General features: G+C 45.9%; 1 protein-coding gene across 3 annotated transcripts; it reads right to left on the bottom strand.

Annotated features, from left to right (window-relative positions):
* Positions 1-780: 780 nt before the first annotated feature.
* Positions 781-22,554, bottom strand: c36h6orf120 (chromosome 36 C6orf120 homolog). 3 transcript variants are annotated; one of them, XM_068016037.1, is made up of 2 exons: positions 22,462-22,554; positions 781-2,349 (listed from the first exon to the last, which is right to left on the bottom strand). In XM_068016037.1, exon 2 carries the CDS (start codon positions 2,301-2,303, stop codon positions 1,755-1,757), a length of 549 nt encoding a protein of 182 aa, XP_067872138.1. In that variant the 5' UTR covers positions 2,304-2,349; positions 22,462-22,554; the 3' UTR covers positions 781-1,754. The 3 variants fall into 3 exon arrangements, with proteins under 3 accessions (XP_067872138.1, XP_067872137.1, XP_067872136.1); XM_068016036.1 differs by lacking the exon at positions 22,462-22,554 and adding an exon at positions 5,209-5,317; XM_068016035.1 differs by lacking the exon at positions 22,462-22,554 and adding an exon at positions 5,183-5,303.
* Positions 22,555-23,078: the final 524 nt, after the last annotated feature.

The following is a 23,078-nucleotide window of genomic DNA, read 5'->3' as shown; positions in this document are numbered from 1 at the left end:
GTAATCCCATATTCCCTACTTACACTAGGGGCAATTTATAACAGCCAATTTACCTATCACTTGCAAGTCTTTGGATGTGGGAGGAAACCGGAGCACCCGGAGAAAACCCACGCAGACACAGGGAGAACTTGCAAACTCCGCACAGGCAGTACCCAGAATCGAACCCGGGTCCCTGGAGCTGTGAGGCTGCGGTGCTAACCACTGCGCCGGGTTCAAGCCCCCAACCAGAGAATTGAGTGCACAATCGGATTGATGCTCCCACTGCAGCACTGTCGGGGATGCTGTGTTTTGGATGACATGTTAAGAGGATGCACTGTAGAATCTCCACAGCATTATCTGAAGAGCAGGGGAACTCTCCCAGTGTCTGGATCAATATTTCTCCCTCATCCAACATCATCAAAACAGATTAACAGGTTATTCATTCATTTGCAGGACCTTGTTGTGGGCAAACTGGCTGCTACACAACAGTGACTACACTTCACAAGTACTTCATTAGCACTTTGGGACATTCTGGGAATGTGAAAGGTGCTACAGAAATGCAAGTTCTTTATTAGACATCCACACAAACAGGTTCTATTAGTGGTTGCTGGACAGCAGTCAGGAGTGGGGGGCCTTGGTTGATTTTTGTCTCCCCCCCACTATCCCAGGAGCACTGTGACTAAATGTTATATCATGCAACCACCATCCCTATGACGCCAGAAAGTTTTTACTTAAAGGAATGCTCTGAATTAGACCTGGTCGAATGCTGGAGATTAAGAAATAAGATTTCCTGCTCCAAGGTCAATGCAATCATCGTGTTTATTGACTCTCATTCATTTTCTCCAAGGTTTTGGCCTTTGGAAATGAAAAAAATGTTGCCTCCCATTCAGGCAAAGCACATCAATGAGAGCTAATTTCCATAGACTTTGCACTTCCAGTTTACTGCATGTACTTAAGTTCATCATAAGGTGGCCCCTGTGATGTTAGAATTGCTTTGCAGTATCTCCAAACAGAAAGCAGTGCTACTCTTTACAAACCTTGCTGCTGCCTTTTCAGGTAGAAAATGCACAGTCTCCCTGTGCCAAAGTCTGAATGGATGTGGTAGAGAGAGAGGGTTCAAACCAGGAAATAGACAGGATGTAGACAGGAGAGGGGGAATCCAGGGAAATTAATCCGATAGAGACAGGAAAGGGGATATCACAGGAATTCAACATGGTTCAGATAGGAGAGGAATAATGTTCCTTCCCGGGTGCGTGGGTACATAGCAAACTGGAAGTTACCACACCGGTCGCGCACAAGTTGTACCCGATAAAATATCGCGGTGGCACAAAACAATTTAAAGGTAACACACACTTAAATGAATAGTCCACACACAACAAAATATATTAGAGGGGACATTGGAGAGGGGCTATTCTGGGAAATAGATGTGGTATAGACAGGAGAGGGGTATCCCAGGAAATGGATGTGATAGAGACAGGAGACTGGGTATCCTGCAGCAGAACAGTGCTGGTGGCCCACCTGGTAATAACATGGTGTATTTCATTATCCCCCCCACCCCCAGCCCCCCAAGAGAAAAACAAAAGCAATCACCATCTTTTCAAAATTAAACTCAGGCCACTGACTGGTTGAAATCAAGGAAAAAATTCAACTCAGCCATGCCCCACCAGGAAGCAGGTGGTGATTAATTTGCGGCTGCAGATGACTGTCCACCTGTCCACTCCTGACATCGTGCGCACACATGCCCACTCCTGGGCTACCAGCGCAAGAGGAAGCCATCAAAACAGAATTTCCAGCACCAATTTCAAGATCCCAATCATTATGGTCCACATCACCGACTTCTCCTCCTCTACCTTCTTCTCTGGGTCCCTGTTGCCAGTGCCCTCATCGGTGGGGTATGAGAGTTCAGCAAAGGGGTCCTCTTTCATCCCCTGGTCCAGGTAAACCCTCATCTCAAACTCAGTTGTCAAGTGTGATGGGTGCCCGTAGACAGCGATGGCCACCGGTCGACGGAACCTAGCTGGCACTGCCACCCAGTCCCGGCCGCAGGTGGCTGACTGCAGCTCGTAGTTGTCAAAGGTGGGGTGCAGGGTGGAGTCTGAGACGTAGAGGTCAGCGTCCCCCCGGGGACTGTCCATCCGCAGCACAATCCGGCCAACGTCATTAAGATGCATGTAGCTGTAGTTTCCAGGCCCAATCTGGCCTTGAATCACATGGAGCAGGATCCAGTCCTCTGGGATCGACTCACTGGTGGGGTGTCCACCTGCCGCAGTGAGTGCCATCTGGCACAGGAGCACCATTGGAAGCGCCTTCCGCAGCAGTGCCATGTCTCTGCCAGAAAAGCCGACGCAGCCAACGTCATCTGCACAGCATCTGTGGGAACAACAGCAGGAAAAGCTTGCGTTATCTCCTTTCTGCTGCTTTAGCAGGGGTGGAAGGGGCACAAGGGTGTTTCAGATGAGGGAACTTGCCCCCTTCTCCCTCCGAAGTTTCCTTCACATAAAAGGAAATTGCTGTCCATGATTTGTTAGCAAAATTGAAGCCCATGGGACAGTGGGCAGCATGGATTCAAAATTGGCTAATGTACAGAAATCAAAGAGCAGTGGTGATCAATTGTTTTTCAGACTGGAGGGAAATATACAGTGGTGTTCTCCTGCGGTTGTTGTTAGGACCGCTGCTCTTTTGATATATATATTAATGATCTGGAATTGTGATTTACAGGGCATAATGTCAAAGTTTGCAGATTATATGAAATTTGGAAATGCAGTAAACAATGGGGAAGACAGTAACAGATTTCAGAGGACATAGACTGGTGAAATGGGAAGACACACGGCAGACAAAATTTAACAGGGAGAAATGTAAAGTCAATGAGGAGGCAATATAAACTAAATTCGTCAATTTTAAAGGGGTGGAGAAACAGAGACCTGTGGTGTACGTACGCAAATCTTTGAGGGTGGATGGATAATTTGAGAAGCCTGTTAAAAAAGGATATGGAATCATTGGCTTCATCAAGGAATAGAGAACAACAGGAAGTTATACTGAACCTTTATAAATTACTGGTTATGCCTCAGCTGGAGTTTTTTTTAAAATTTGTTTCGTGGGATGTGGGCGTCACTAGCAAGGCCAGCATTTGTTGCCCATCCCTAACTGCCCTCAAGAAGGTGGCAGAGAGCTACCTTCTCGAACCACTGAAGTCCATCTGGTGTAGGTACACCCACAGTGCTGTTAGGGAGTCCTAGAATTTTGACCCAGCGTCAGTGAAGGAATGGCGATATAGTTCCAAGTCAGGATGGTGTGTGGCTTGGAAGGGAACTTGCAGGTGGTGGTGTTCCCATGCATCTGCTGCCCTTGTCCTCAGTTAGAGGTCACGGGTTTGGAAGGTGCTGTCAAAGGAGGCTTGGCGAGTTGCTACACTGCACCTTGTATATAGTACACAATGCTGCCATGATGTGACGGTGGTGGAGGGAGTGAATGCTTAAGCTGCTGGATGGTGTGCCGATTAAATGGGCTGCTTTGTCCTGGATGGCATGGAGCTTCTTGAGTGTTGTTGGAGCCGCACTCATCCAGGCAAGTGGAGAGTATTCCATCACACTCCTGACATGTGCCTTGTAGATGATGGACAGGCTTTGGGGTTTCAGGAGGCGAGTTACCTGCCACAGAATTCCCAGCTTCTAACTTGTTCTTGTAGCTACAGTATTTGTGACTGGTCCAGTTAAATTTCTGGTCATTAGTAACTCCCAGGATGTTGATGGTGGGGAATTCAGTGATTGTAATGCTGTTGAATATCAAGGAGAGATGATTAGATTCTCTCTTGTTGGAGATGGTCATTGCCTGGCACGAATGTTACTTGCCGCTTATCAGCTTGAATGCTTTCCAAGTCTAATTCTGGGAACCGCACTTTAAGGATGTTCAGGCCTTGAAGAGGGTGTGGAGGAGATTTACTAGAACGGTATCAGGGATGAGGGACTTCAATTATGTAGAGACACTGGAAAGGTGGGATTGTTTTCGTTTGAGCAGAGGTTTTTGATAAGGTAAATAAGGAAAAGCTGTTTCCAGCGATAGGAGGATGGGTAAGCAAAGGACACAAACTTAAATAATTAGCAAAAGAACCAGAGGGGGAGATGTGAATTTTTATTTTCCGCAGTGAGTTGTTGTGATCTGGAAGATGTTGCTTGAAAGGGCGGTGGAAGCAGATTCAATAATAACTTTCAAAAGAGAATTGGATAAATACTTGAAAAGCAGGAATTTGCAGGGATTTGGGGACAGAGCAGGGGGAGTGGGACTAACTGGAGAGAGAGAGAGAGAGTGTACAGGCAGGGAGCGTCTATGGGTGGGTCTGTGTACGGGGTTCAGGGGTGTGGGTTGCGGAACATTTACATCCAGTCCCTGGGGCTCACTCCACAGCCCAGGCCCCAGGGCTCACTCCACAGCCCAGGGCCCACTCCACAGCCCAGGGCCCAGGGCTCACTCCACAGCTCAGGCCCCAGGGCTAACTGCACAGCCCAGGCCCCAGGGCTCACTCCACAGCCCAGGCCCCAGGGCTCACTCCACAGCCCAGGGCCCAGGGCTCACTCCACAGCCCAGGGCTCACTCCACAGCCCAGGGCCCACTCCACAGCCCAGGGCTCACTCCACAGCCCAGGGCCCAGGGCTCACTCCACAGCCCAGGGCTCACTCCACAGCCCAGGGCCCACTCCACAGCCCAGGGCCCAGGGCTCACTCCACAGCTCAGGCCCCAGGGCTAACTGCACAGCCCAGGCCCCAGGGCTCACTCCACAGCCCAGGCCCCAGGGCTCACTCCACAGCCCAGGCCCCAGGGCTCACTCCACAGCCCAGGCCCCAGGGCTCACTCCACAGCCCAGGCCCCACTCCACAGCCCAGGCCCCAGGGCTCACTCCACAGCCCAGGCCCCAGGGCTAACTGCACAGCCCAGGCCCCAGGGCTCACTCCACAGCCCAGGCCCCAGGGCTCACTCCACAGCCCAGGCCCCAAGGCTCACTCCACAGCTCAGGCCCCAGAGCTCACGCCCCAGGGCTCACTCCACAGCCCAGGCCCCAGGGCTCACTCCACAGCCCAGGCCCCAGGGCTCACTCCACAGCCCAGGCCCCAGGGCTCAACCCGAATCCGGCTCCGCCCGGGAGCCGCTCCAGGTACGACATCAACTCCGAACCCGGCCTCCCGCTCCCCGGGCCGGCAGAGACACTCACTCGAGGCCCAGGCTGCTCTGCCTTACCATCGCACGGGGCTGGGTTTAATCGGGTGATTTTTCCGGCCCCAACTTTAATCCGCCCTTCCGACACCAGGCCCTGCTCGCAGGACAAGGAGGCTGAGATTTGGCCAAGAGCGGCGCCGCTCACAACAACCGCCGCCGCCAGAGGCTAGCGCCACCCGCTGGCCGGAGTCCGTCACTGCAAGAGTGCTTTGAGTATTGCGGTTTGAGGGTTGGGGGTATTTCCCCATTTACCCACCCCTCCCCCGAGGTAAACTAACCCAAACACTGGGGCAGTTTTGGAAAACAAACAATCTGATTGCGTTAGATTCCCGACAGGGAAGCTAATCGAGCTTCCCACTCCAGAGACCTGAGCCTACATCCAGGCTGGCACTCCCAGTGCCAGTAGTGAGGGAGTGCTGCACTGTCTGAGATGCTGTCTGTCAGATGGGACATTAAACTGAGGCCCAGTATTTCCCTCTCACGCGGACATAAAAGATCACACAGCCACTATTTTGAAGAACAGTAGGAGAGCTGGCCATTATTAATCCCTCAATCAACATCACTAGAAGTAGATTTTATAGTCATTTATCACATTGCTGGTTGTGGGATCTTGCTATGCACAAATTGACTGCTCAATTTCTTACATTGCAACAGTGAATACACTTCAAAAGTACTTAATTGGCTGTAAAACATTGGGATGTCCTGAGGTCATGAAAGGTTCTGTATAAATGTAAGTCTTTCTATCTAGAACCTTTCAAGACATACATGGAAGTGTCTTAGTTTTAGTTTTAGTTTTAGAGATACAGCACTGAAACAGGCCCTTCGGCCCACCGAGTCTGTGCCGACCATCAACCACCCATTTATACTAATCCTACCCTAATCCCATATTCCTACCAAACATCCCCACCTGTCCCTATATTTCCCTACCACCTACCTATACTAGTGGCAATTTATAATGACCAATTTACCTACCAACCTGCAAGTCTTTTGGCTTGTGGGAGGAAACCGGAGCACCCGGAGAAAACCCACGCAGACACAGGGAGAACTTGCAAACTCCACACAGGCAGTACCCAGAATTGAACCCAGGTCGCTGGAGCTGTGAGGCTGCAGTGCTAACCACTGCGCCACTGTGTCAGCCTAAGTTATTTGCATAAATCTCTGCAGTGGGGTTTGACTACATGACTTTCTGACTCTGAGGCAGGAGTGCCATGGCTGACACATGTAATAGGCTACAATATTCTCCAGAGATATCCCTTCCTGGAAAGTGTATATTTGTGGACTGTGAGGCTTGGGCTCAGCTGTGATCTTCTCAGATCATCTACCAATACTCCCAGCTTAGTCTCACACATGAAGAATGGACAATTGACTCAGGAAACTGTCAGCCAGAAACACGCAGAAAGGAACGAAGCAGGGAACAACTGCTGGTGAGCAACACTGGTACAGAAGGAGGCCATTCAGCCCTTCACGTCTGTTCTGCCATTCAGTTAGGTCATGGCTGATCTGTATCTTACCTCCATCTAACCAACACCGCACCCCCCCCCCACCGAACGCAAGTTCCATAACCCTTAATACCCTACCCAAAAAAAATTTATCAATCTCAGTTTTGAAATCTTCAGTTGACCCCCAGCCTCAACAGCCTTTTTGGGGGAGAACGTTCCAGATTTCCACAATCCTTTATGTGAAGAACTGCTTCCTGACATCACCCCTGAACGGCCTGGCTCTAATTTTAAGGTTATCTTCACATTGTTTTGGGCTCCCCCCATAAGAACTGTAGGGTCAGGAAGGAAAGTATTGATGTTATCAGGTTCACCTCACTTGTGTCCCTCAGAGTTGCTATATTTCCTTCAAGAAATACACTGTGAGACAAAGTGTCTGAGTTGTGAACTTGTCTTGTGATCTGAAGCAAACATAACAACGTTGTCGGCGTTCGAATAATATTTTTGTTACATTTAAGAAGTCCCTTCAGAAATATAAACACAGCATAGGATATCCCAGCAGAAACTATAGAAGCTTCTGACTGTTATCACTATGGAGCTGAAGCCACAGGAGCCCCTAAAGACAGATTCTTTCACAGTTGACTGATTCAGACAATGTCTTATAGCTTCCTCAGTCCAAGTCAGGTTTTATTCAAGGGATGAAGAAGTATTTTACATGCATTCACTCACCCTTTCCTGGGTTCTGATTTCAGCTGAGAAGCTTTTATTTATTTAGAGATACAGCACTGAAACAGGCCCTTCGGCCCACCAAGTCTGTGCCGACCATCAACCACCCATTTATACTAGTCCTACATTAATCCCATATTTCTACCACATCCCCTCAATTCCCCGAGCTACACAAGGGGCAATTTACAATGGCCAATTTACCTATCAACCTGCAAGTCTTTGGCTGTGGGAGGAAACCGGAGCACCCAGCAAAAACACACGCAGTCACAGGGAGAACTTACAAACTCCGCACAGGCAGTACCTGGAATAAAACGCAGGTCGCTGGAGCTGTGAGGCTAACCACTGCGCCACTGCTTCCGCATGGGTTTTGGGGCGGCACAGTGGCGCAGTGGTTAGCACCGCAGCCTCACAGCTCCAGCGACCCGGGTTCAATTCTGGGTACTGCCTGTGTGGAGTTTGCAAGTTCTCCCTGTGTCTGCGTGGGTTTCCTCCAGGTGCTCCGGTTTCCTCCCACATGCCAAAGACTTGCAGGTTGATAGGTTAATTGGCCATTATAAATTTCCCCTAGTATAGGTAGGTGGTAGGGAAATATAGGGACAGGTGGGGATGTGGTAGGAATATGGAATTAGTGTAGGATTAGTATATATGGGTGGTTGATGATCGGCACAGACTCGGTGGGCCGAAGGGCCTGTTTCAGTGCTGTATCTCTAAAGAAAAATCACTGACATGGCCCTCGAGGTGAATCATATAACATCTTAAAATACACCCGAGACTAATTAGCAATTTCTATGGTGAGCACTGTGCTAGAGTGTGAGCCATAAGTCTTGGGGTAAGGTTTGAATACACAATCCCTCACTCAGAGGCAAGAGTTCGACCAACTGTTCCAAACTAGCTGCTCGGAAGTAAGTGTCTGCCAGTTCTGTGTTGCTTTAAGTTCTAAGGTGTTAGTCTTATTGGGTAGCACTTGTGCCTTTGGGTCAGAAAGTTGTGGATTTAGACCCCACTCTAGGGATTTGAGCAGTTCTGTACTGAGGGAGTGCACCACTGTCGAAGGGGGAAATCTAGAACAAAGAACAGTACAGCACAGGAACAGGCCATTCGGCCCTCCTAGCCTGCGCCGATCTTGATACCTGTCTAAACTAAAACCTTCTGCACTTCCGGGGACCGTATCCCTCTATTCCCATCCTATTCATGTATTTGTCAAGATGCCTCTTAAACGTCGCTATCGTACCTGCTTCCACCACCTCCCCCAGCAGCAAGTTCCAGGCACTCACCACCGTCTGTGTAAAAAACTTGCCTCGCACATCCCCTCTAAACTTTACCCCTCGCACCTTAAACCTATGTCCCCTAGTAACTGACTCTTCCACCCTGGGAAAAAGCTTCTGACTATCCACTCTGTCCATGCCACTCATAACTTTGTAAACCTCTATCATGTCGCCCCTCCACCCCCATCGTTCCAGTGAAAACAATCCGAGTTTATCCAGCCTCTCCTCATAGCTAATACCCTCCAGACCAGGCAACTTCCTGGTAAACCACCTCTGTACCCTCTCCAAAGCCTCCACGTCCTTCTGGTAGTGTAGCGACCAGTATTGCAATATTCTAAGTGTAGTCTAACTAAGGTTCTGTACAGCTGCAGCATGACTTGCCTATTTTTATACTCAATGCCCCGACCGATGAAGGCAAGCATGCCGTATGCCTTCTTAACTACCTTATCCACCTGTGTTGCCACTTTCAGTGACCTGTGGACCTGTACACCCAGATCTCTCTGCCTGTCAATACTCCCAAGGGTTCTGCCATTTACTGTATACTTCCCACCTGTATTAGTCCTTCCAAAATGCATTACCTCACATTTGTCCGGATTAAATTCCATCTGCCATTTCTCTGCCCAAGTCTCCAACCGATCTATATCCTGCTGTATCCTCTGACAATCCTCATCACTATCCGCAACTCCACCAACCTTTGTGTCGTCCACAAACTTACTACTGAGACCAGCTACATTTTCCTCCAAATCATTTCTATATACTACAAACAGCAAAGATCCCAGCACTGATCCCTGCGGAACACCACTAGTCACATCCCTCCATTCAGAAAAGCACCCTTCCACTACTACCCTCTGTCTTCTATGACCGAGCCAGTTCTGTATCCATCTTGCCAGCTCACCTCTGATCCCGTGTGACTTCACCTTTTGTACCAGTCTGCCATGAGGGACCTTGTCAAAGGCTTTACTGAAGTCCATGTAGACAACATCCACTGCCCTTCCTTCATCAATCATCTTCGTCACTTCCTCAAAAAACTCAATCAAGTTAGTGAGACACGACCTCCCCTTCACAAAACCATGCTGCCTCCCGCTAATAAGTTCATTTGTTTCCAAATGGGAGTAAAGCCTGTCCCGAAGAATCCTCTTCAATAATTTCCCTACCACTGACGTAAGGCTCAACGGCCTATAATTTCGGCAGCACAGTTTCAAATTAAGGGGTCTTCTATTCAAGACGGAGATGAGGAGGAATTTCTTCTCTCAGAGGATTGTTTGTGTTTGGAATTCTCTTCCCCAGAGAGCAGTACTGAGTCATTGAATATATTCAAGGCTGAGTTAGACAGATTTTTGATTGACCAGGAAGTCAAGGGTTGGGGGGTGGGGGCGGCGGCAAGTTAAAGCCACAATCAGATCAATCACGGTCTTGTTGAATGGCAAAGCAGGCTCAAGGGGCCAAATGGCCTACTCCTGTTCCTATTTCTTACGTCCATATGTTCTTATGTTCTTTATAATGGAATGTTAGACTGAAGCCCCACCTGCCCTCAAGTGGACTTAAAAGCTTCCAAGGAGCTATTTTGAAGGAGAGCAGAGGACTTCCCTTGGTGTCCTGGGCCAATAGTTATCCCTCACCCATTATTTAAAAATGGATTTTCTGGTCATTATCACATTGCTGTTTGTGGGATCGTGCTGTGTGCAAATTGGCTGCTGCGTTTCCTATATTACAACAGTGACTACACTTCAAAGCTATTTCATTGGTTGTGAAAGCCTTTGGGATGTCCTGAGTTTGTGAAAGGCGCTATAGAAGTGCAAGTCTTTCTCTTTTAAGGGGCCAAAGAAAAGAAACAAAGATCAGCTCAACTATTGTCCACATTGTTCTTCAATTCTGGTCTGGTGCTATGCTAAGAACATGATTTTGCTCTCTTCTCCCCAGGTCAGGTAACACAAACGGGAACTGAGAGCAAGACGCACACACACGGTACATTACCTGATATGATCAATTGTCAGCAGTCCATCATTGCTCACAGTACAGGGAAACACCAGGAAAGTGAGGAAGAGTCAGGCTAATCCAGAATGGATCTCACCATGAAGCTACACATGAAGACTAAGAGGTATTCACAGCCAACTTGCCACTAACATTAAAAAATGTAAGATATATTCCAGAGTCATTATTGGTCTACCTCCTCTGAGTCCCAAACACTCAGATGAACAGCTGCCTAATAAAACAGTTAACGCTTGAAATGGAATGAAACAAAAACTGCTGGAAATACTCAGCAGGTCTGGCAGCAGCTGTGGAGAGAGAAACAGAGTTAACCTTTCAGGTTGATGGCCTTTCATCAGAACTGTCCTGACGAAACATTAACTCTGTTTCTCTCTCCACAGATGCTGCCAGATCTGCTGAGTATTTCCAGCATTTTCTGTTTTCATTTCAGATTTCCTGAAGTATTTTGCTTTTGAATAAATAAACTGTTACGTGCTGAAAGCATAGACTTCAAATCGGGAATGCTTCTGGACACCCTTCGTTTTATACAGTGGCTGGAATTTTACACCACCCCAACGAGCGGGATGGTGACGGGGGTGGCGTAAAATGGAGCAGGAGGCACAGGGCGATGTTACATAGGACAGTGGCAGCGAAAAATGGCCCGCACGCCCCAGGCCCTTAAGTGGCCACTTAACGGCACCTAAGGGCCTTCGCCCGCCTCCACATGGATTATACGCATGGCAAGTCCTGGAGCCAGGAGAAGCTGCCTAGCGCCCTGTGCCCAATGGAGGGCCACCCCCACTACCCCAACCACCCTCAACACCCAACACGCACCCCCCCCTTCCCCCCAATCGACCACCATTGCTTCGCGGGGGGCCGACCGATTACCCCCGGTGAGGCAACCAAAACTTACCTGCCCTCCCAGCTCCCAGGCATCTTCTCTTCATGCTGGGCTGCAGTCCCAGCGGTGGCTACTGCTCCTGGTGGTGGCTGCTGGGGATAAGAGCTGCCGGTGGAAGCAGGTGGAAGTCCCGCCTCACACCAATTGAAGCCTGGGGACCGGCAGAATACGGGTCGGCTCTGCAGGCGAGATAGATGATGGCTTGCCACAGATTTTTCAGTCGGTGGTCAGCTCCCGTTAAATTCTGGCCATTATGTACGTTCTGGAATTCGAATTTCCGACCGGGATGTGCAAGGGTATAAAGTATCTGTGAAATTTAATTGTCTAATACAGAAGTACATTCGTGGACATGGGCTGCCCTCGTCTCAGATACTAGCTCTTCCATCGCCCACACCCACAGCGCGTCTCACTCTCAGATAGCAGCTTCCCCCCACTCCCCCAATCAGTGTTTGGTAGTATAGTGGTTAGGCTACTGGATCAGTAGTCTAGTGACCTGGATAAAAGTTGAGCGTAGTTCAAACCCCATCATGGAAGTTAGAGAATTTGAATTAATTTAAAACAAATAAATTGCTAGTGATAGTGGCGTATTATAAAAACACAATGGGTTCACTAATTCCCTTTAGGAAAGGAAACTCGCTACCCTTACCTGGTCAAGCCGAGATGTGATTCCAGTTTCACTTTAACCATGTTTAGCTGCTGAGTAAGTGTAGTCACTTTTATGATCTAGAAAAACCCAACAGCAAATTTGCACACAGGAAGGTCCCACAACAACAATGTGATAATGATCAGATAGATCATCTGTTTAATGAAGGATAAATATTGGCCAGGACACAGGGATCATCTCCCCTGCTCTTTCCCTCCCCTCTCAGCACCATAGGATCTTTTACATTCATCTGAGAGGGCAAACAGAGCCTCAGTTTAATCTCTCTATCCAAAACACAGCACCTCCAACAATGTAGCACTCTTTCAGTACAGCACTGGGAACATCAACCTGGATTATGGGCTCTAGTCTCTTGGGTGGGACTTGAACCCAGAGCTAACTGAGAGACTAGAGCACTAAACACTGAGCCACAGCTACAGGAAAGGAAGAGGGAAATTGAGAGGCAAGGGGAAGCAAAGAGTTGACAGGTGTACCAAGCAAGCTGAGAGATTTTCCAGTCAGTGACTAAAGTTTGGGTCAAAAGCAGACCATTGACCTGAAATGTCAACTCTGTTTCTCTCTCTACAGATGCTGCCTGAACTGCTGAGTATTTCTAGCACTTTCTGTTTTTGTTTCAGACTAAAGTTTGGGATTTTGTTGAGCTGAAATCCTGGCAGCTCTCAATCAGACAGAAAAAGCTAACTGAGCAAAATAGAAGCTTGCTGATATTCTTGTGGTCTCTGGCAAGCTCCTGAGGTGTTTAGTTTCCATTTTATATTGCATTCTTTCGGCAGGAGTTTGTACTGTCGGGCTGCACGGAACAGCAGACATCACCTGGGAGAGCTGAGAAGAGATTCTTACGTAACCTTTGCTTAAACAGGATCCAGATGGGGAGTCAGATAATGAGCTCATGGCACAGGCTTCGAGTCAGAAGGAGACAAACAGCAACAGTAATTACAACAAACATGTCATTAAGCATTAGTTTTAACTTGTGAGGTGGCACATGTGCACAGTCAGATTCAAATACGTGTCAGATCAATCACCCTACACGCAAGAAAACATTAGACAAAGCTCCCTATGGTCTCAAACCAGGGCTTTAAAAGGTTGGTGAAGGCCAGTATTGGAGAGAATGATCCCGCACAGTCTAGACCAGCTGAGCCTCTGATCATCTGGGTCCACTGGCTATCCACTTGCTGTCTCTCTTTTTGTTATGGCTGATGTAGATGTAGAGCAATACTATAATTTTACATTTAGGTTGTTACGAAAGTGTCTCTGTGTTTTGTTAAATATATTTTTTGCGGATTCATTTTTGAAAGATTGAAGAAATGTTAAACTTTGGGATTTTTAAAGGGGGTGATGTAAATGCCACTTGACCTTGAAAAAACACTCCCTGGAAATGTTTTTTTAAAAGGGGCACTGAGGGGTCTTGTGAGGAAAACAAGCCTTTCCGGGAAACCACCTGACTTCCAGCTCAATAAACAACAGAGAACTTTGGACACCTGGAGAAGTTGTTTACAAAGAAGTGACAGGACAAGATTGATGGAGGTCAAAAGGTTGACCTCCTGTTGTTGGTTTCGCTTTTGAATTGTTTGGAGTTAGGATTGAACTGTATAAAAAGGGAGAGAACTTCCAAGGAGAGAAGAGAACCTTCAAGGAAAGAAGAGAATTCCCAAGGAATGAGAGAAGTCTAAAACTCAGCTCAGCTTTCCAGCACCTCTCTAAAAGACCCTGAGATGTCCATTGTGTCAACTCATCTCATCTCCTGTCTTTGAAGAAAAGCCTGCTAAATTAGTTCTTAATGCCGCCTGAAAAGAACTGTTCCAAAAGGTTCCAGTGACCAGTCTAGTGTGCTCGGAGGCCAGACTGTATGCCAATTTTGGAACACAACATATCTCATCTGCTGTTTCTTCAAGAATTAGCAAGTATTCAGCCCAAGTGGTTTTTTGTCTGTAATAGTGCTCTAAAAATAAAAATCCCTTTATTTTTCCGGTGTGAGGGGCTAAGGTAAAAAGGGAAATTTAATATTTCAATCTGTGTGTTTATGCTTTACTTCATTATTGGTTAAGACTTGTTTTATAATAAACTGATAATTTTGTTGGTTGGTGTGTTTTATTCTGGGAGTGGGAAATAATTTAAATATATGTTGTGACCCCTGGAGAAGTGGAACTAGAATAAACAGTGCACTCCTCCCGCCTCGGTCGTAACAAGGCGGTTAAGACAGATAATTGCATTAGGAATAGTGGAGTGCATCCCTGGGATGTCTCCTTTGTATTTGTGAATCGGGCATTGACTTGGTACATGTTCAATGGTCTGTACTGGGTGACCACAGACTCACACTGAAGTGCTTTAATTTTCCATTTGTGTGTCAAGTATCAATATTTGTTGTGGTTTGTGCAGATGTGGTTTAGGGTTTTCCATGAGCTCATGGAAGATCGAGCTCAGGGATCTTCTGTGGGGTTTCTCTTGAGAAGTCTGTGAGTTCTTGTTAACTCCATTCGACTTTCCAAGTTTCATCAGGGTTGAAGCTGCATTGTCGAAGGTTAAGCATGTAGGTCCACAAGAGCCTGCGCGACTTCAAGCAGTGCTGAGGGTCATTGATGAGATCCTGGTGGATGGGGAGAGAGTCGTTTTCCTCGATCTGCTGAACTTCCTGGAAAGTGGCGGCATCACAGCAAATGGTTTGGGAAGGGATGTGCGGCAGCACAGATATTCACAGTGCTGGGCTCGACTTGAGGGTTTCAGTGATACACTACATTGCAGTCTTTAGTTAGACATCAACAAGTTAAGTGTGTCTACCTCTGGTGCACAGCACTCAGCTACAGAGAACTGCCTGTAACTGTCGCATGATCGGACAGAATGAAAGCCCCCTAAGCCTCACAAATCATCGAGCAGAGTCAAAACATAGTCTGTGCCTGCAGGGGAGGTGAAATCTTGTCAGACCTGTTGACTTTTGAGAACTGCCACGATCTAATTGCTGTTTAAGTCATGTTGAAGGACAAAGACTCAGTCTGAGGGATTGAATAGACTGAGTTCATTAAGTTCATCCCCCACATCATTAGAATTATATTTACATTTACAATGCCTGTAAAATTTTGTTTGAAGTAAAATGGCAGCAGTGGATGGGGAAAGCAGATCTAACCACACTTATTTTACAAGAGGAAGTGTGTTCTTGGATGTGAATAACAGGTTCAAATTAACTTTCATGCTGTACTTATATTCTCTCTTCATTCGGGAAAACCTTTATCCTTAAAACCAGTCAACAGGCTTTAGTTGAGAGGACACACGAGCACCAGTCCTTATTGAGAGGACAAAATTTGTTAATGGCTTAGTTGAGATGATGAGAGATAGTTGACCTTATTAAGATCACTTGATGGGCAGGTGACCTAGCTGAGAGGAGATAACAAGGAAGGTAGCTTACCACCAGATCGATGCCAGTGGTGCTCTGTGGAGCACAAATACAGGCATGGACCTGTTGGACCGAATGGCTTGTTTCTGTACTGTAAATGTTTTGTAACTGGCTGCTGGGAAGGGGAATGAATGGATGGTTGAACAAGAGTGAGAGATGGTGACTGTCCCATCTGTGATTTCCTCACTATCCCTTTAAAGCTGAGCTGAGATCAGGACATTGGTATTTGTGGGATCCTAGTAGGAATCCCAAGTTCCAGTTCCCTAATAAAGGCATCAACAGTTATGATACTAAACCACACAGACTAAGACAAGGGGTCAATCCACAATCATTGTTGAGTGTACTGATTCCAGTTGAATAGCTAGAGCTATACATTGACCATGAACTAAGAAGAACATAAATCAGCAATTGGGACTAATAACTGACCAGTCAGCTAGGATTACCAATCCTCTAGGATTGTCCTGAAGTCTCCAGGAATTACAGATTAATCTCTGGGATGCTGCTGCGAGAAACACCTAAGGAGAAAAGTCATAGGGGCATATCACTTTTAATTTTTTTTATCTTTTTCACTTTATATTTCCAAAAATATTTGAGGTGGCAAAAATAAGGTTGTTTGAATCATCCAATTGATAACAATCTGTTTGCTTTCTAATTGGCTGGAATAGGCACGGCACCATCAGGATGGACATGTTGGGCAACCAATAGCAGCAGGGCTAATAAAAACAAAAAGTGCCGGAAATACTCAGGAGGTCTGGCAGCATCTGTGGAGAGAGAACATAAGAACATAAGAACTAGGAGCAGGAGTAGGCAATTCAGCCCCTCGAGCCTGCTCCACCATTCAATACAATCGTGACTGATCTCAGCTCCACTTTCCTGCTTGTTTTCCATAACCCTTCAACCCATTTCTAATTAAAAATCTGTCTATCTCCTCCTTAAATTTACACAATGTCCCGGCATCCACCGCACTCTGGGGCAGTGAATTCCACAGACTCACGACCCTTTGAGAGAAGTAATTTCTCCTCATCTCTGTTTTAAATCTGCTACCATTATCCTAAAACTATGACCTCTCATTCTAGATTGCCCCACAAGAGGAAACATCCTCTCTATGTCTACTTTGTCAATCCCCTTAATCATCTTATATACCTCAATTAGATCTCCTCTCATTCTTCTAAACTCGAGAGAATAAAGGCCTAAACTACTCAATCTCTCTTCATAAGACAAGCCCCTCATCCCTGGAATCAATCTAGTGAACCTCCTCTGAACTGCCTCCAATGCAACTACATCCTTTCTCAAGTAAGGGGACCAAAATTGTACACAATACTCCAGGTGCGGTCTCTCTAATGCCTTGTACAGTTGCAGCAACACTTCCCTACTTTTATACTCTATTCCTTTAGCAATAAATGTCAAAATTCCATTTGCCTTCCTTATCACCTGCTGTACCTGCAAACTAGTTTTCTGTGATTCATGCACGAGGACACCCAGATCCCTCTGCACCGAAGCACACTGAAATTTCTATCCATTTAGATAATAATTTGCCTTTCTATTCTTCCCACCAAAATGGATAACCTCACACTTATCCACATTAAAATCCATCTGCCAAATTTTGGCCAATTTATCTAATCTATCCATATCCATTTGTAGATTTCTTATTTCTTTATTGCAACTTACTATCCCACCTATTTTAGTGTCATCTGCAAATTTGGCTATAGTACCTTCTATCCCTGCATCCAAGTCATTAATATAGATTGTAAATAGTTGGGGCCTGAGGACCGAACCCTGTGGCACCCCACTAGTTACATCTTGCCAACCAGAAAAAGACCCATTTATCCCAACTCTCTGTTTTCTGTTGGTTAGCCAATCCTCTATCCAAGCTAATAAATTGCCCCTAACCCCATGTGATCTTACCTTGTATATTAACCTTTTGTGCGGCACCTTATCAAATTCCTTCTGGAAGTCCAGATATATTACATCTACAGGATCCCCATTATCCACTTTACTTGTTACATCTTCGAAGAACTCTAGCAAATTAGTCAAACATGATTTACCCTTCAGAAAACCGTGCTGACTCTGATGGATTGCATTTTGACTTTCTAAATGTCCTGTTATTACTTCCTTAATAATGGATTCTAACAATTTCCCAACGACAGATGTTAAACTAACTGGTCTATAGTTTCCTACTTTCTGCCTCCCTCCCTTTTTGAATAAGGGCATTATATTAGCTTTTTTCCAATCCACTGGAACCTTTCCCGTATCCAGAGAATTTTGGAATATTATAACCAATGGATCCACTATCTCCACTGCCACTTCCTTTAAGACCCTAGGATATAGGCCATCAGGCCCTGGGGACTTGTCTGCCTTCAACCCCAATAGTTTGCTCAGTATTTTTTCCCGAGTGAAGTTCCTCCCTTTCTATAACCTCTGCATTACCTGTTACTATTGGGATGGTACTAGTGTCCTCCACCGTGAAAACTGAGACAAAATACTGATTTAGTGTCTCTGCCATTTCTGTGTTCCCTTCTATTAACTCCCCAGTCTCATCCGCCAATGGACCAACATTCACTTTAGCTACTCTCTTCCCTTTTATATACTTATAGAAGCTTTTGCTATCCATTTTTATATTTTGCGCTAGTTTTCTTTCATAATTTACCTTTGCTCTTTTTATTACTTTTTTAGTAACCCTTTGTTGATCTTTAAAAGTTTCCCAATCTTCCAGCCTGCCACTAGCCTTTGCAATATGGTATGCCTTAGTTTTTGTCTTTATGTTATCCTTAACTTCCTTGCTTAGCCATGGATGTTTTTTCCCCCTACTAGAATCTTTCTTCCTCTCTGGAATATATTTTAGTTGGGATAAATTGAATATCTCCTTAAACATCTGCCACCGCTCGTCAACTGTCCTACCTTGAAGTCTTCCTACCCAGTCCACTAGGGCCAAATCTGTCCTTATGCCTATATAATTACCTTTGTTTAACTCCAGAATGCTCGTGTGGGACTCCAGCTTCTCGCCCTCAAACTGAATTTGAAATGCTAGCATGCGATGATCACTTTTCCCTAGAGGATCCTTAACAATGAGATAATTTATTAATCCCACCTCATTACACAACACCAAATCTAGAATAGCCTGCTCCCTGGTTGGTTCCACAACATAATGCTCCAAAAAACAACCTCTAATACATTCAATGAACTCTCCCTCGAGGCTACCCTTGCCAATTTGACTAATCCAGTCTATATGCATATTACAGAAGCAGAGTTAACGTTTCAGGTCAGTGACCTTTCATCTGAACTGGCAGCAGGGCATTGTGAGGATGGACGTGAGAATCATCACATCCGAGCCTGATCCTCGTGCCCAGAATTTGTGTAGCAGTCAACGGATAGAAATCAGGGCAGGACCTACTCTGCCCCCAGCTGATTCTTCCCTCCCAAACAACAAGAACTCAAATTTATATAGTGCATTTCACATAGTAAAATGTCCTGAGCAATAATTCTTATCAAACACAATTTGACACTGAGCCACATGAGACATTAGGATGGGTGACCAAAGGTTTGGTCAAAGAGGTAGGTTTTAAGGAGCATCTTAAAGGAGGAAAGGTTTAAGGAGGGAATTCCAGAGCTTAGGGCCGAGGCAACTGAAAACACGTCTGCCAATCGTGGGGTGATGAAAATCAAGGATTTGCAAGAGGCCAGAATTGGAGCAGCATAGAGATCATGGAATGTTGTAGTGCTGTGGGAGGTTACAGAGATAGGGAGAGATGAGGTCATGGGGAACCGAGGACAATTATGGCACACATTCTGATACTGGTGAACACAGAGCAGAAATTAAACTTATACCTACATGTCCTAGTCAGGATCAATACCACATTAGGTGGTGCATGTACCAGCTGAGCCATCAGGGAGTGCCAGTTATGCTGCAATTGAATAGCCAGTCCTGCTTGGTTTAGTGGAAGCCCAGTTGTCATTTGCAAATAAGCGGACCGGGAGTTCAGACTCAGGAAAACCTATGTGATTGTCATTCCTTTATGTAATGGGCTTACTGTGAGTTTGTCACTGTGGAACACACCCTCCAGTCCCCTGAAAACGGTATTGTCCTTTCACTCGCACCAACGCTGACCCCATTCCCCAACAAACAGCTCACAAAGGCCCCATCGGTGGTTCCCAGCCCCTGCCATGTATCTTGGTATCAGCTGTAGCTTGTGGAGTAGCAATCTTGGCTCTAATACAGAAGGTTATGGTCTTAAGTTCCATTCAAGTAAATAATTCAGGCTGATATTCCTGGTGCTGTCCTTTAGATGAGAAGGTAAACTGAGACTCTGGCTGTTTTCTCAGGTGGATGCAAAAGATCCCATGCACTATTTCAAAAGAAATGCAGGTGAGTTTGTCTCAGGGCCAATATTTATCCTCAATCACCATCACTAAAACAGATTATCTGCTTATTGTCACTTTGCTGTTTGTGGGAGCTTGCTGTGTGCAAATTGGCTGCTACATTTCCAACCTTAAACCATGAATACTCTTCCAAGAATGGTAGCTCCATGGCTTTAACTTGCTTTGGGATGTCCTGAGGTTGTGAAAGGTGATATATGAATGCAAGTCTTTCTCTGTTTCCTACCCTATTGCTTAGCAACCTATCGCAACATCCTGAGGTCTCCAATCTCGAGAAACAGCTTCAGTCAGTCTGGACTTTTCACTCCCTCCCAACCTGTCTGATAACTGATGGGAGCGTGTCTGTACTCTCGCGAATATCTCTTTTCCAGTTCTGGTCCTGTCTGTTTCCCTTTCTGACTGTAATCAGTGTCTCCTTCAATCTGAATACCTATTGACTTGAGTCTCTGTTTCTTCTGCAACAGGCCAGCTGGGAGGTCACTATCCTATTCCCTTTCTTTACAGACATAAATCTTTAACAATCCTTTTCTGTCTGCTTTGCAGGAAACAATCCCACAGCACTGTGCCATTAGCAGTGCAGCAGATTGTTTTTACATTCCATGGAGCAACATTTCATTGATTTATCTGCAATTCTCAGTGCAAAAATAGAAAGAAATAACCTGCATTTTTATAGCATATTTCACAACCTCAGGACATCCCAAAGCACTTTACAACCAATGAGTAATGGGGAGAAGATGACTTTTTACACACAGAGTGTGAGGCTGTTGATTGCATTTCCAGGCTTACTGGTTAAGACAGAAACTATGTCAACATTCAAGATTAGATTAGCCTCGGAAAAGGGTTTGGAGGAACAGGGAGAGTAAATACGATTATAACTATTTGCTTGCGTGGGAGGGAAATGCTGACATGGACCAGTTGGGCCGAATAGCCTGTTTCCATACTGTATTTTCTATGTATTTCTATATAAAGCTTTGGTTTGCTTGGGGAGGAGCTTAGCAGTAGAACCACAGGAGCAGGAGGAGGCCATTCAGCCCTTCGAGCCTGTTCTGCCATTCAATCTGATCATGGCTGATCTGTGACCTAACTCCATATACCCGCCTTTTCCCCCATCCATTAATAATTTTGGCTAACAAAAATCTACAAATCTCAGATTAAAAATTAACAATTGGCCAAACATCATTTGCCATTTGCAGAAGAGAGTTCCAAAGTTCCTATGCCTGCATTCTGAGACTCTCCAACCAGCAGGAATAGTTTCTATCTACCCTATCTGCTCCCCTTAATATCTTGAAAACTTCGATCAAATCACCCCACAACCTTCTAAGTTCCAGGCAATACAACCCTAGTTTGTGTAATCTCTGAGGACAGACTTAAGATGGTCCTCGGTCCTTTCTCTTCTCGTGCGTCAGTCCAGCCCGATGACCATTTTGTAGGTTATTTGCCGTGATTGAACTCAGGCCCCGATATCTCCTGCAGTTGACCTTTTTACAATGCAGTTTAATCACAGAATTGTTACAGTGCTGAGGAGACCATTCGGCCCATTGTTCTGCGCCAGCTCTCTGAAAGCGCAGTTTAACTAGTGACTCTCCCCCGTTTACTCCCCGCAGCCCTGCACATTCTTCCTTTTCGGATAACGCTCTAATTCTCTCCGGAATGCCTCGATTGAACCTACTTCCACCAGACTCTCAGGCAGTGCATTTCAGATCCTGACCACCCGCTGCGGGAAAAGGTTTTTCCTCATGTCACTATTGCTTCTTTTGCCAAACGCCTTCCACTAATGGGAACAGTTTTTCCCTATCTACTCTGTCCAGAACCCTCAGGATTTTTAACATCTCTATCAAATCTCCTCTTAGCCTTCTCTTCTCCAAGGAAAACAGTCCCAACTTCTCCAATCGATCTAGATAACTGAAATTCCTCATCCCGGGAACCATTCTCATGAATCGTTTTTACACTCTCTCCAATGCTTTCACATCTTTCCTAAAGTGTTGCACCTAGAACTGGACACAATACCCCAGTTGAGGCCAACCAGTGTTCTATACACGTTTAACATAACTTCTTTGCTTTTATACATTGTGCCCCTTTTAATATAGCCCAGGATGCTGTATGTTTTATTAACCGCTCTCTCAACCTGTCCTAAAACCTTCAATGATTTATGCACATATACACCCAGGTCCCTCTGCTCCTGCACCCCCTTTAGAATTGCACGCTTTGGTTTATATTGTCTCTCCATGTTCTTCCTACCAAAATGAATCACTTCACATTTCTCTGCATTAAATTTCCTCTGCCACTTGTCTATGTCCATTCCTGTCTATGTCCTTTTGAAGTTCTATACTATCCTTCTCACAGTTCACAGTCTTTTCAAGTTTTGTATCATCTGCAAATTTTGAAATTGTGCCCTGTACACCAAAGTCTAGGTCATGAATATATATCAGGAAGAGCAGGGGTCCTATCACCAACCCTTGGGGAACTCCACTGCAAACATTAATGAATTGATTTTAGCTTTCTCAATGTCATATTATATTATAACAATATTATTACAGCGTCTTGGTTTAACATCTCACCTGGAAGATTGCAGCTCCGAAAGTGCAGCACCAGGAGAGTTAGCCTGGATAATGTGCTCAACTCTGACCCCCAGGACTCGAAGACACGACCTGCTGGCTGAGAGACAAAAGTGTTAGTCACTGAGCCATAGCTGACAGGCCCTAAAATAGGCATAAGATCCCTCATTAACATGTGCAAGGAACACCTATTTTAGGCACCCACTCTGGACACTGGCAAAATAGCCCAATCCAATTTCAAGTCAATTATTTTTCAGGCCTCTCTTTACATCAAATGGATGTGACGTGATCCATATATTTACCTGCATCCTTTTAGATGACACACAGTTCACAATTTCTAACTGACGATAGTCCACCTGCATCTAAAACACTGGTGGAACTTCCAGGTGATAGTGCCCTTGTCATAGGTGAGGAGGAAGCTGAGGAGGGTTCAGAGGGAGTGAAGTGGAATAGGCCCAGCCATGCCAGCAATGGGTGGAGGGGAGGAAGGGAGGGAGGTGGGGGCAGGATCCGACAGGATCAAGCAGGAAAACAGGCAAGACAGCAGGTAGGATGGAACTGGGAATGTATCTCCTGCTAACCTTCTCACCGAAACCTGTCTTGTTACAGAGCAAAATGTG

This window comes from Heterodontus francisci, chromosome 36 (assembly GCF_036365525.1).
Source record: "Heterodontus francisci isolate sHetFra1 chromosome 36, sHetFra1.hap1, whole genome shotgun sequence".
NCBI classification, from domain to species: domain Eukaryota; kingdom Metazoa; phylum Chordata; class Chondrichthyes; order Heterodontiformes; family Heterodontidae; genus Heterodontus; species Heterodontus francisci.
The sequence above is the reverse complement of the archived record's forward strand: the minus strand, read 5'-3'. Positions and strand labels throughout refer to the sequence as shown.

Bases quoted from the DNA above. Each gene is read 5' to 3' on its own strand.
- c36h6orf120 (XM_068016035.1), bottom strand. From the start codon at position 5,211: ATGGTAAGGCAGAGCAGCCTGGGCCTCGA. The intron at 2,350-5,182 runs GTGAGTGTCTCT...TTGTTCCCACAG, and splicing joins CAGAGCAGCCTGGGCCTCGA to ATGCTGTGCAGATGACGTTG.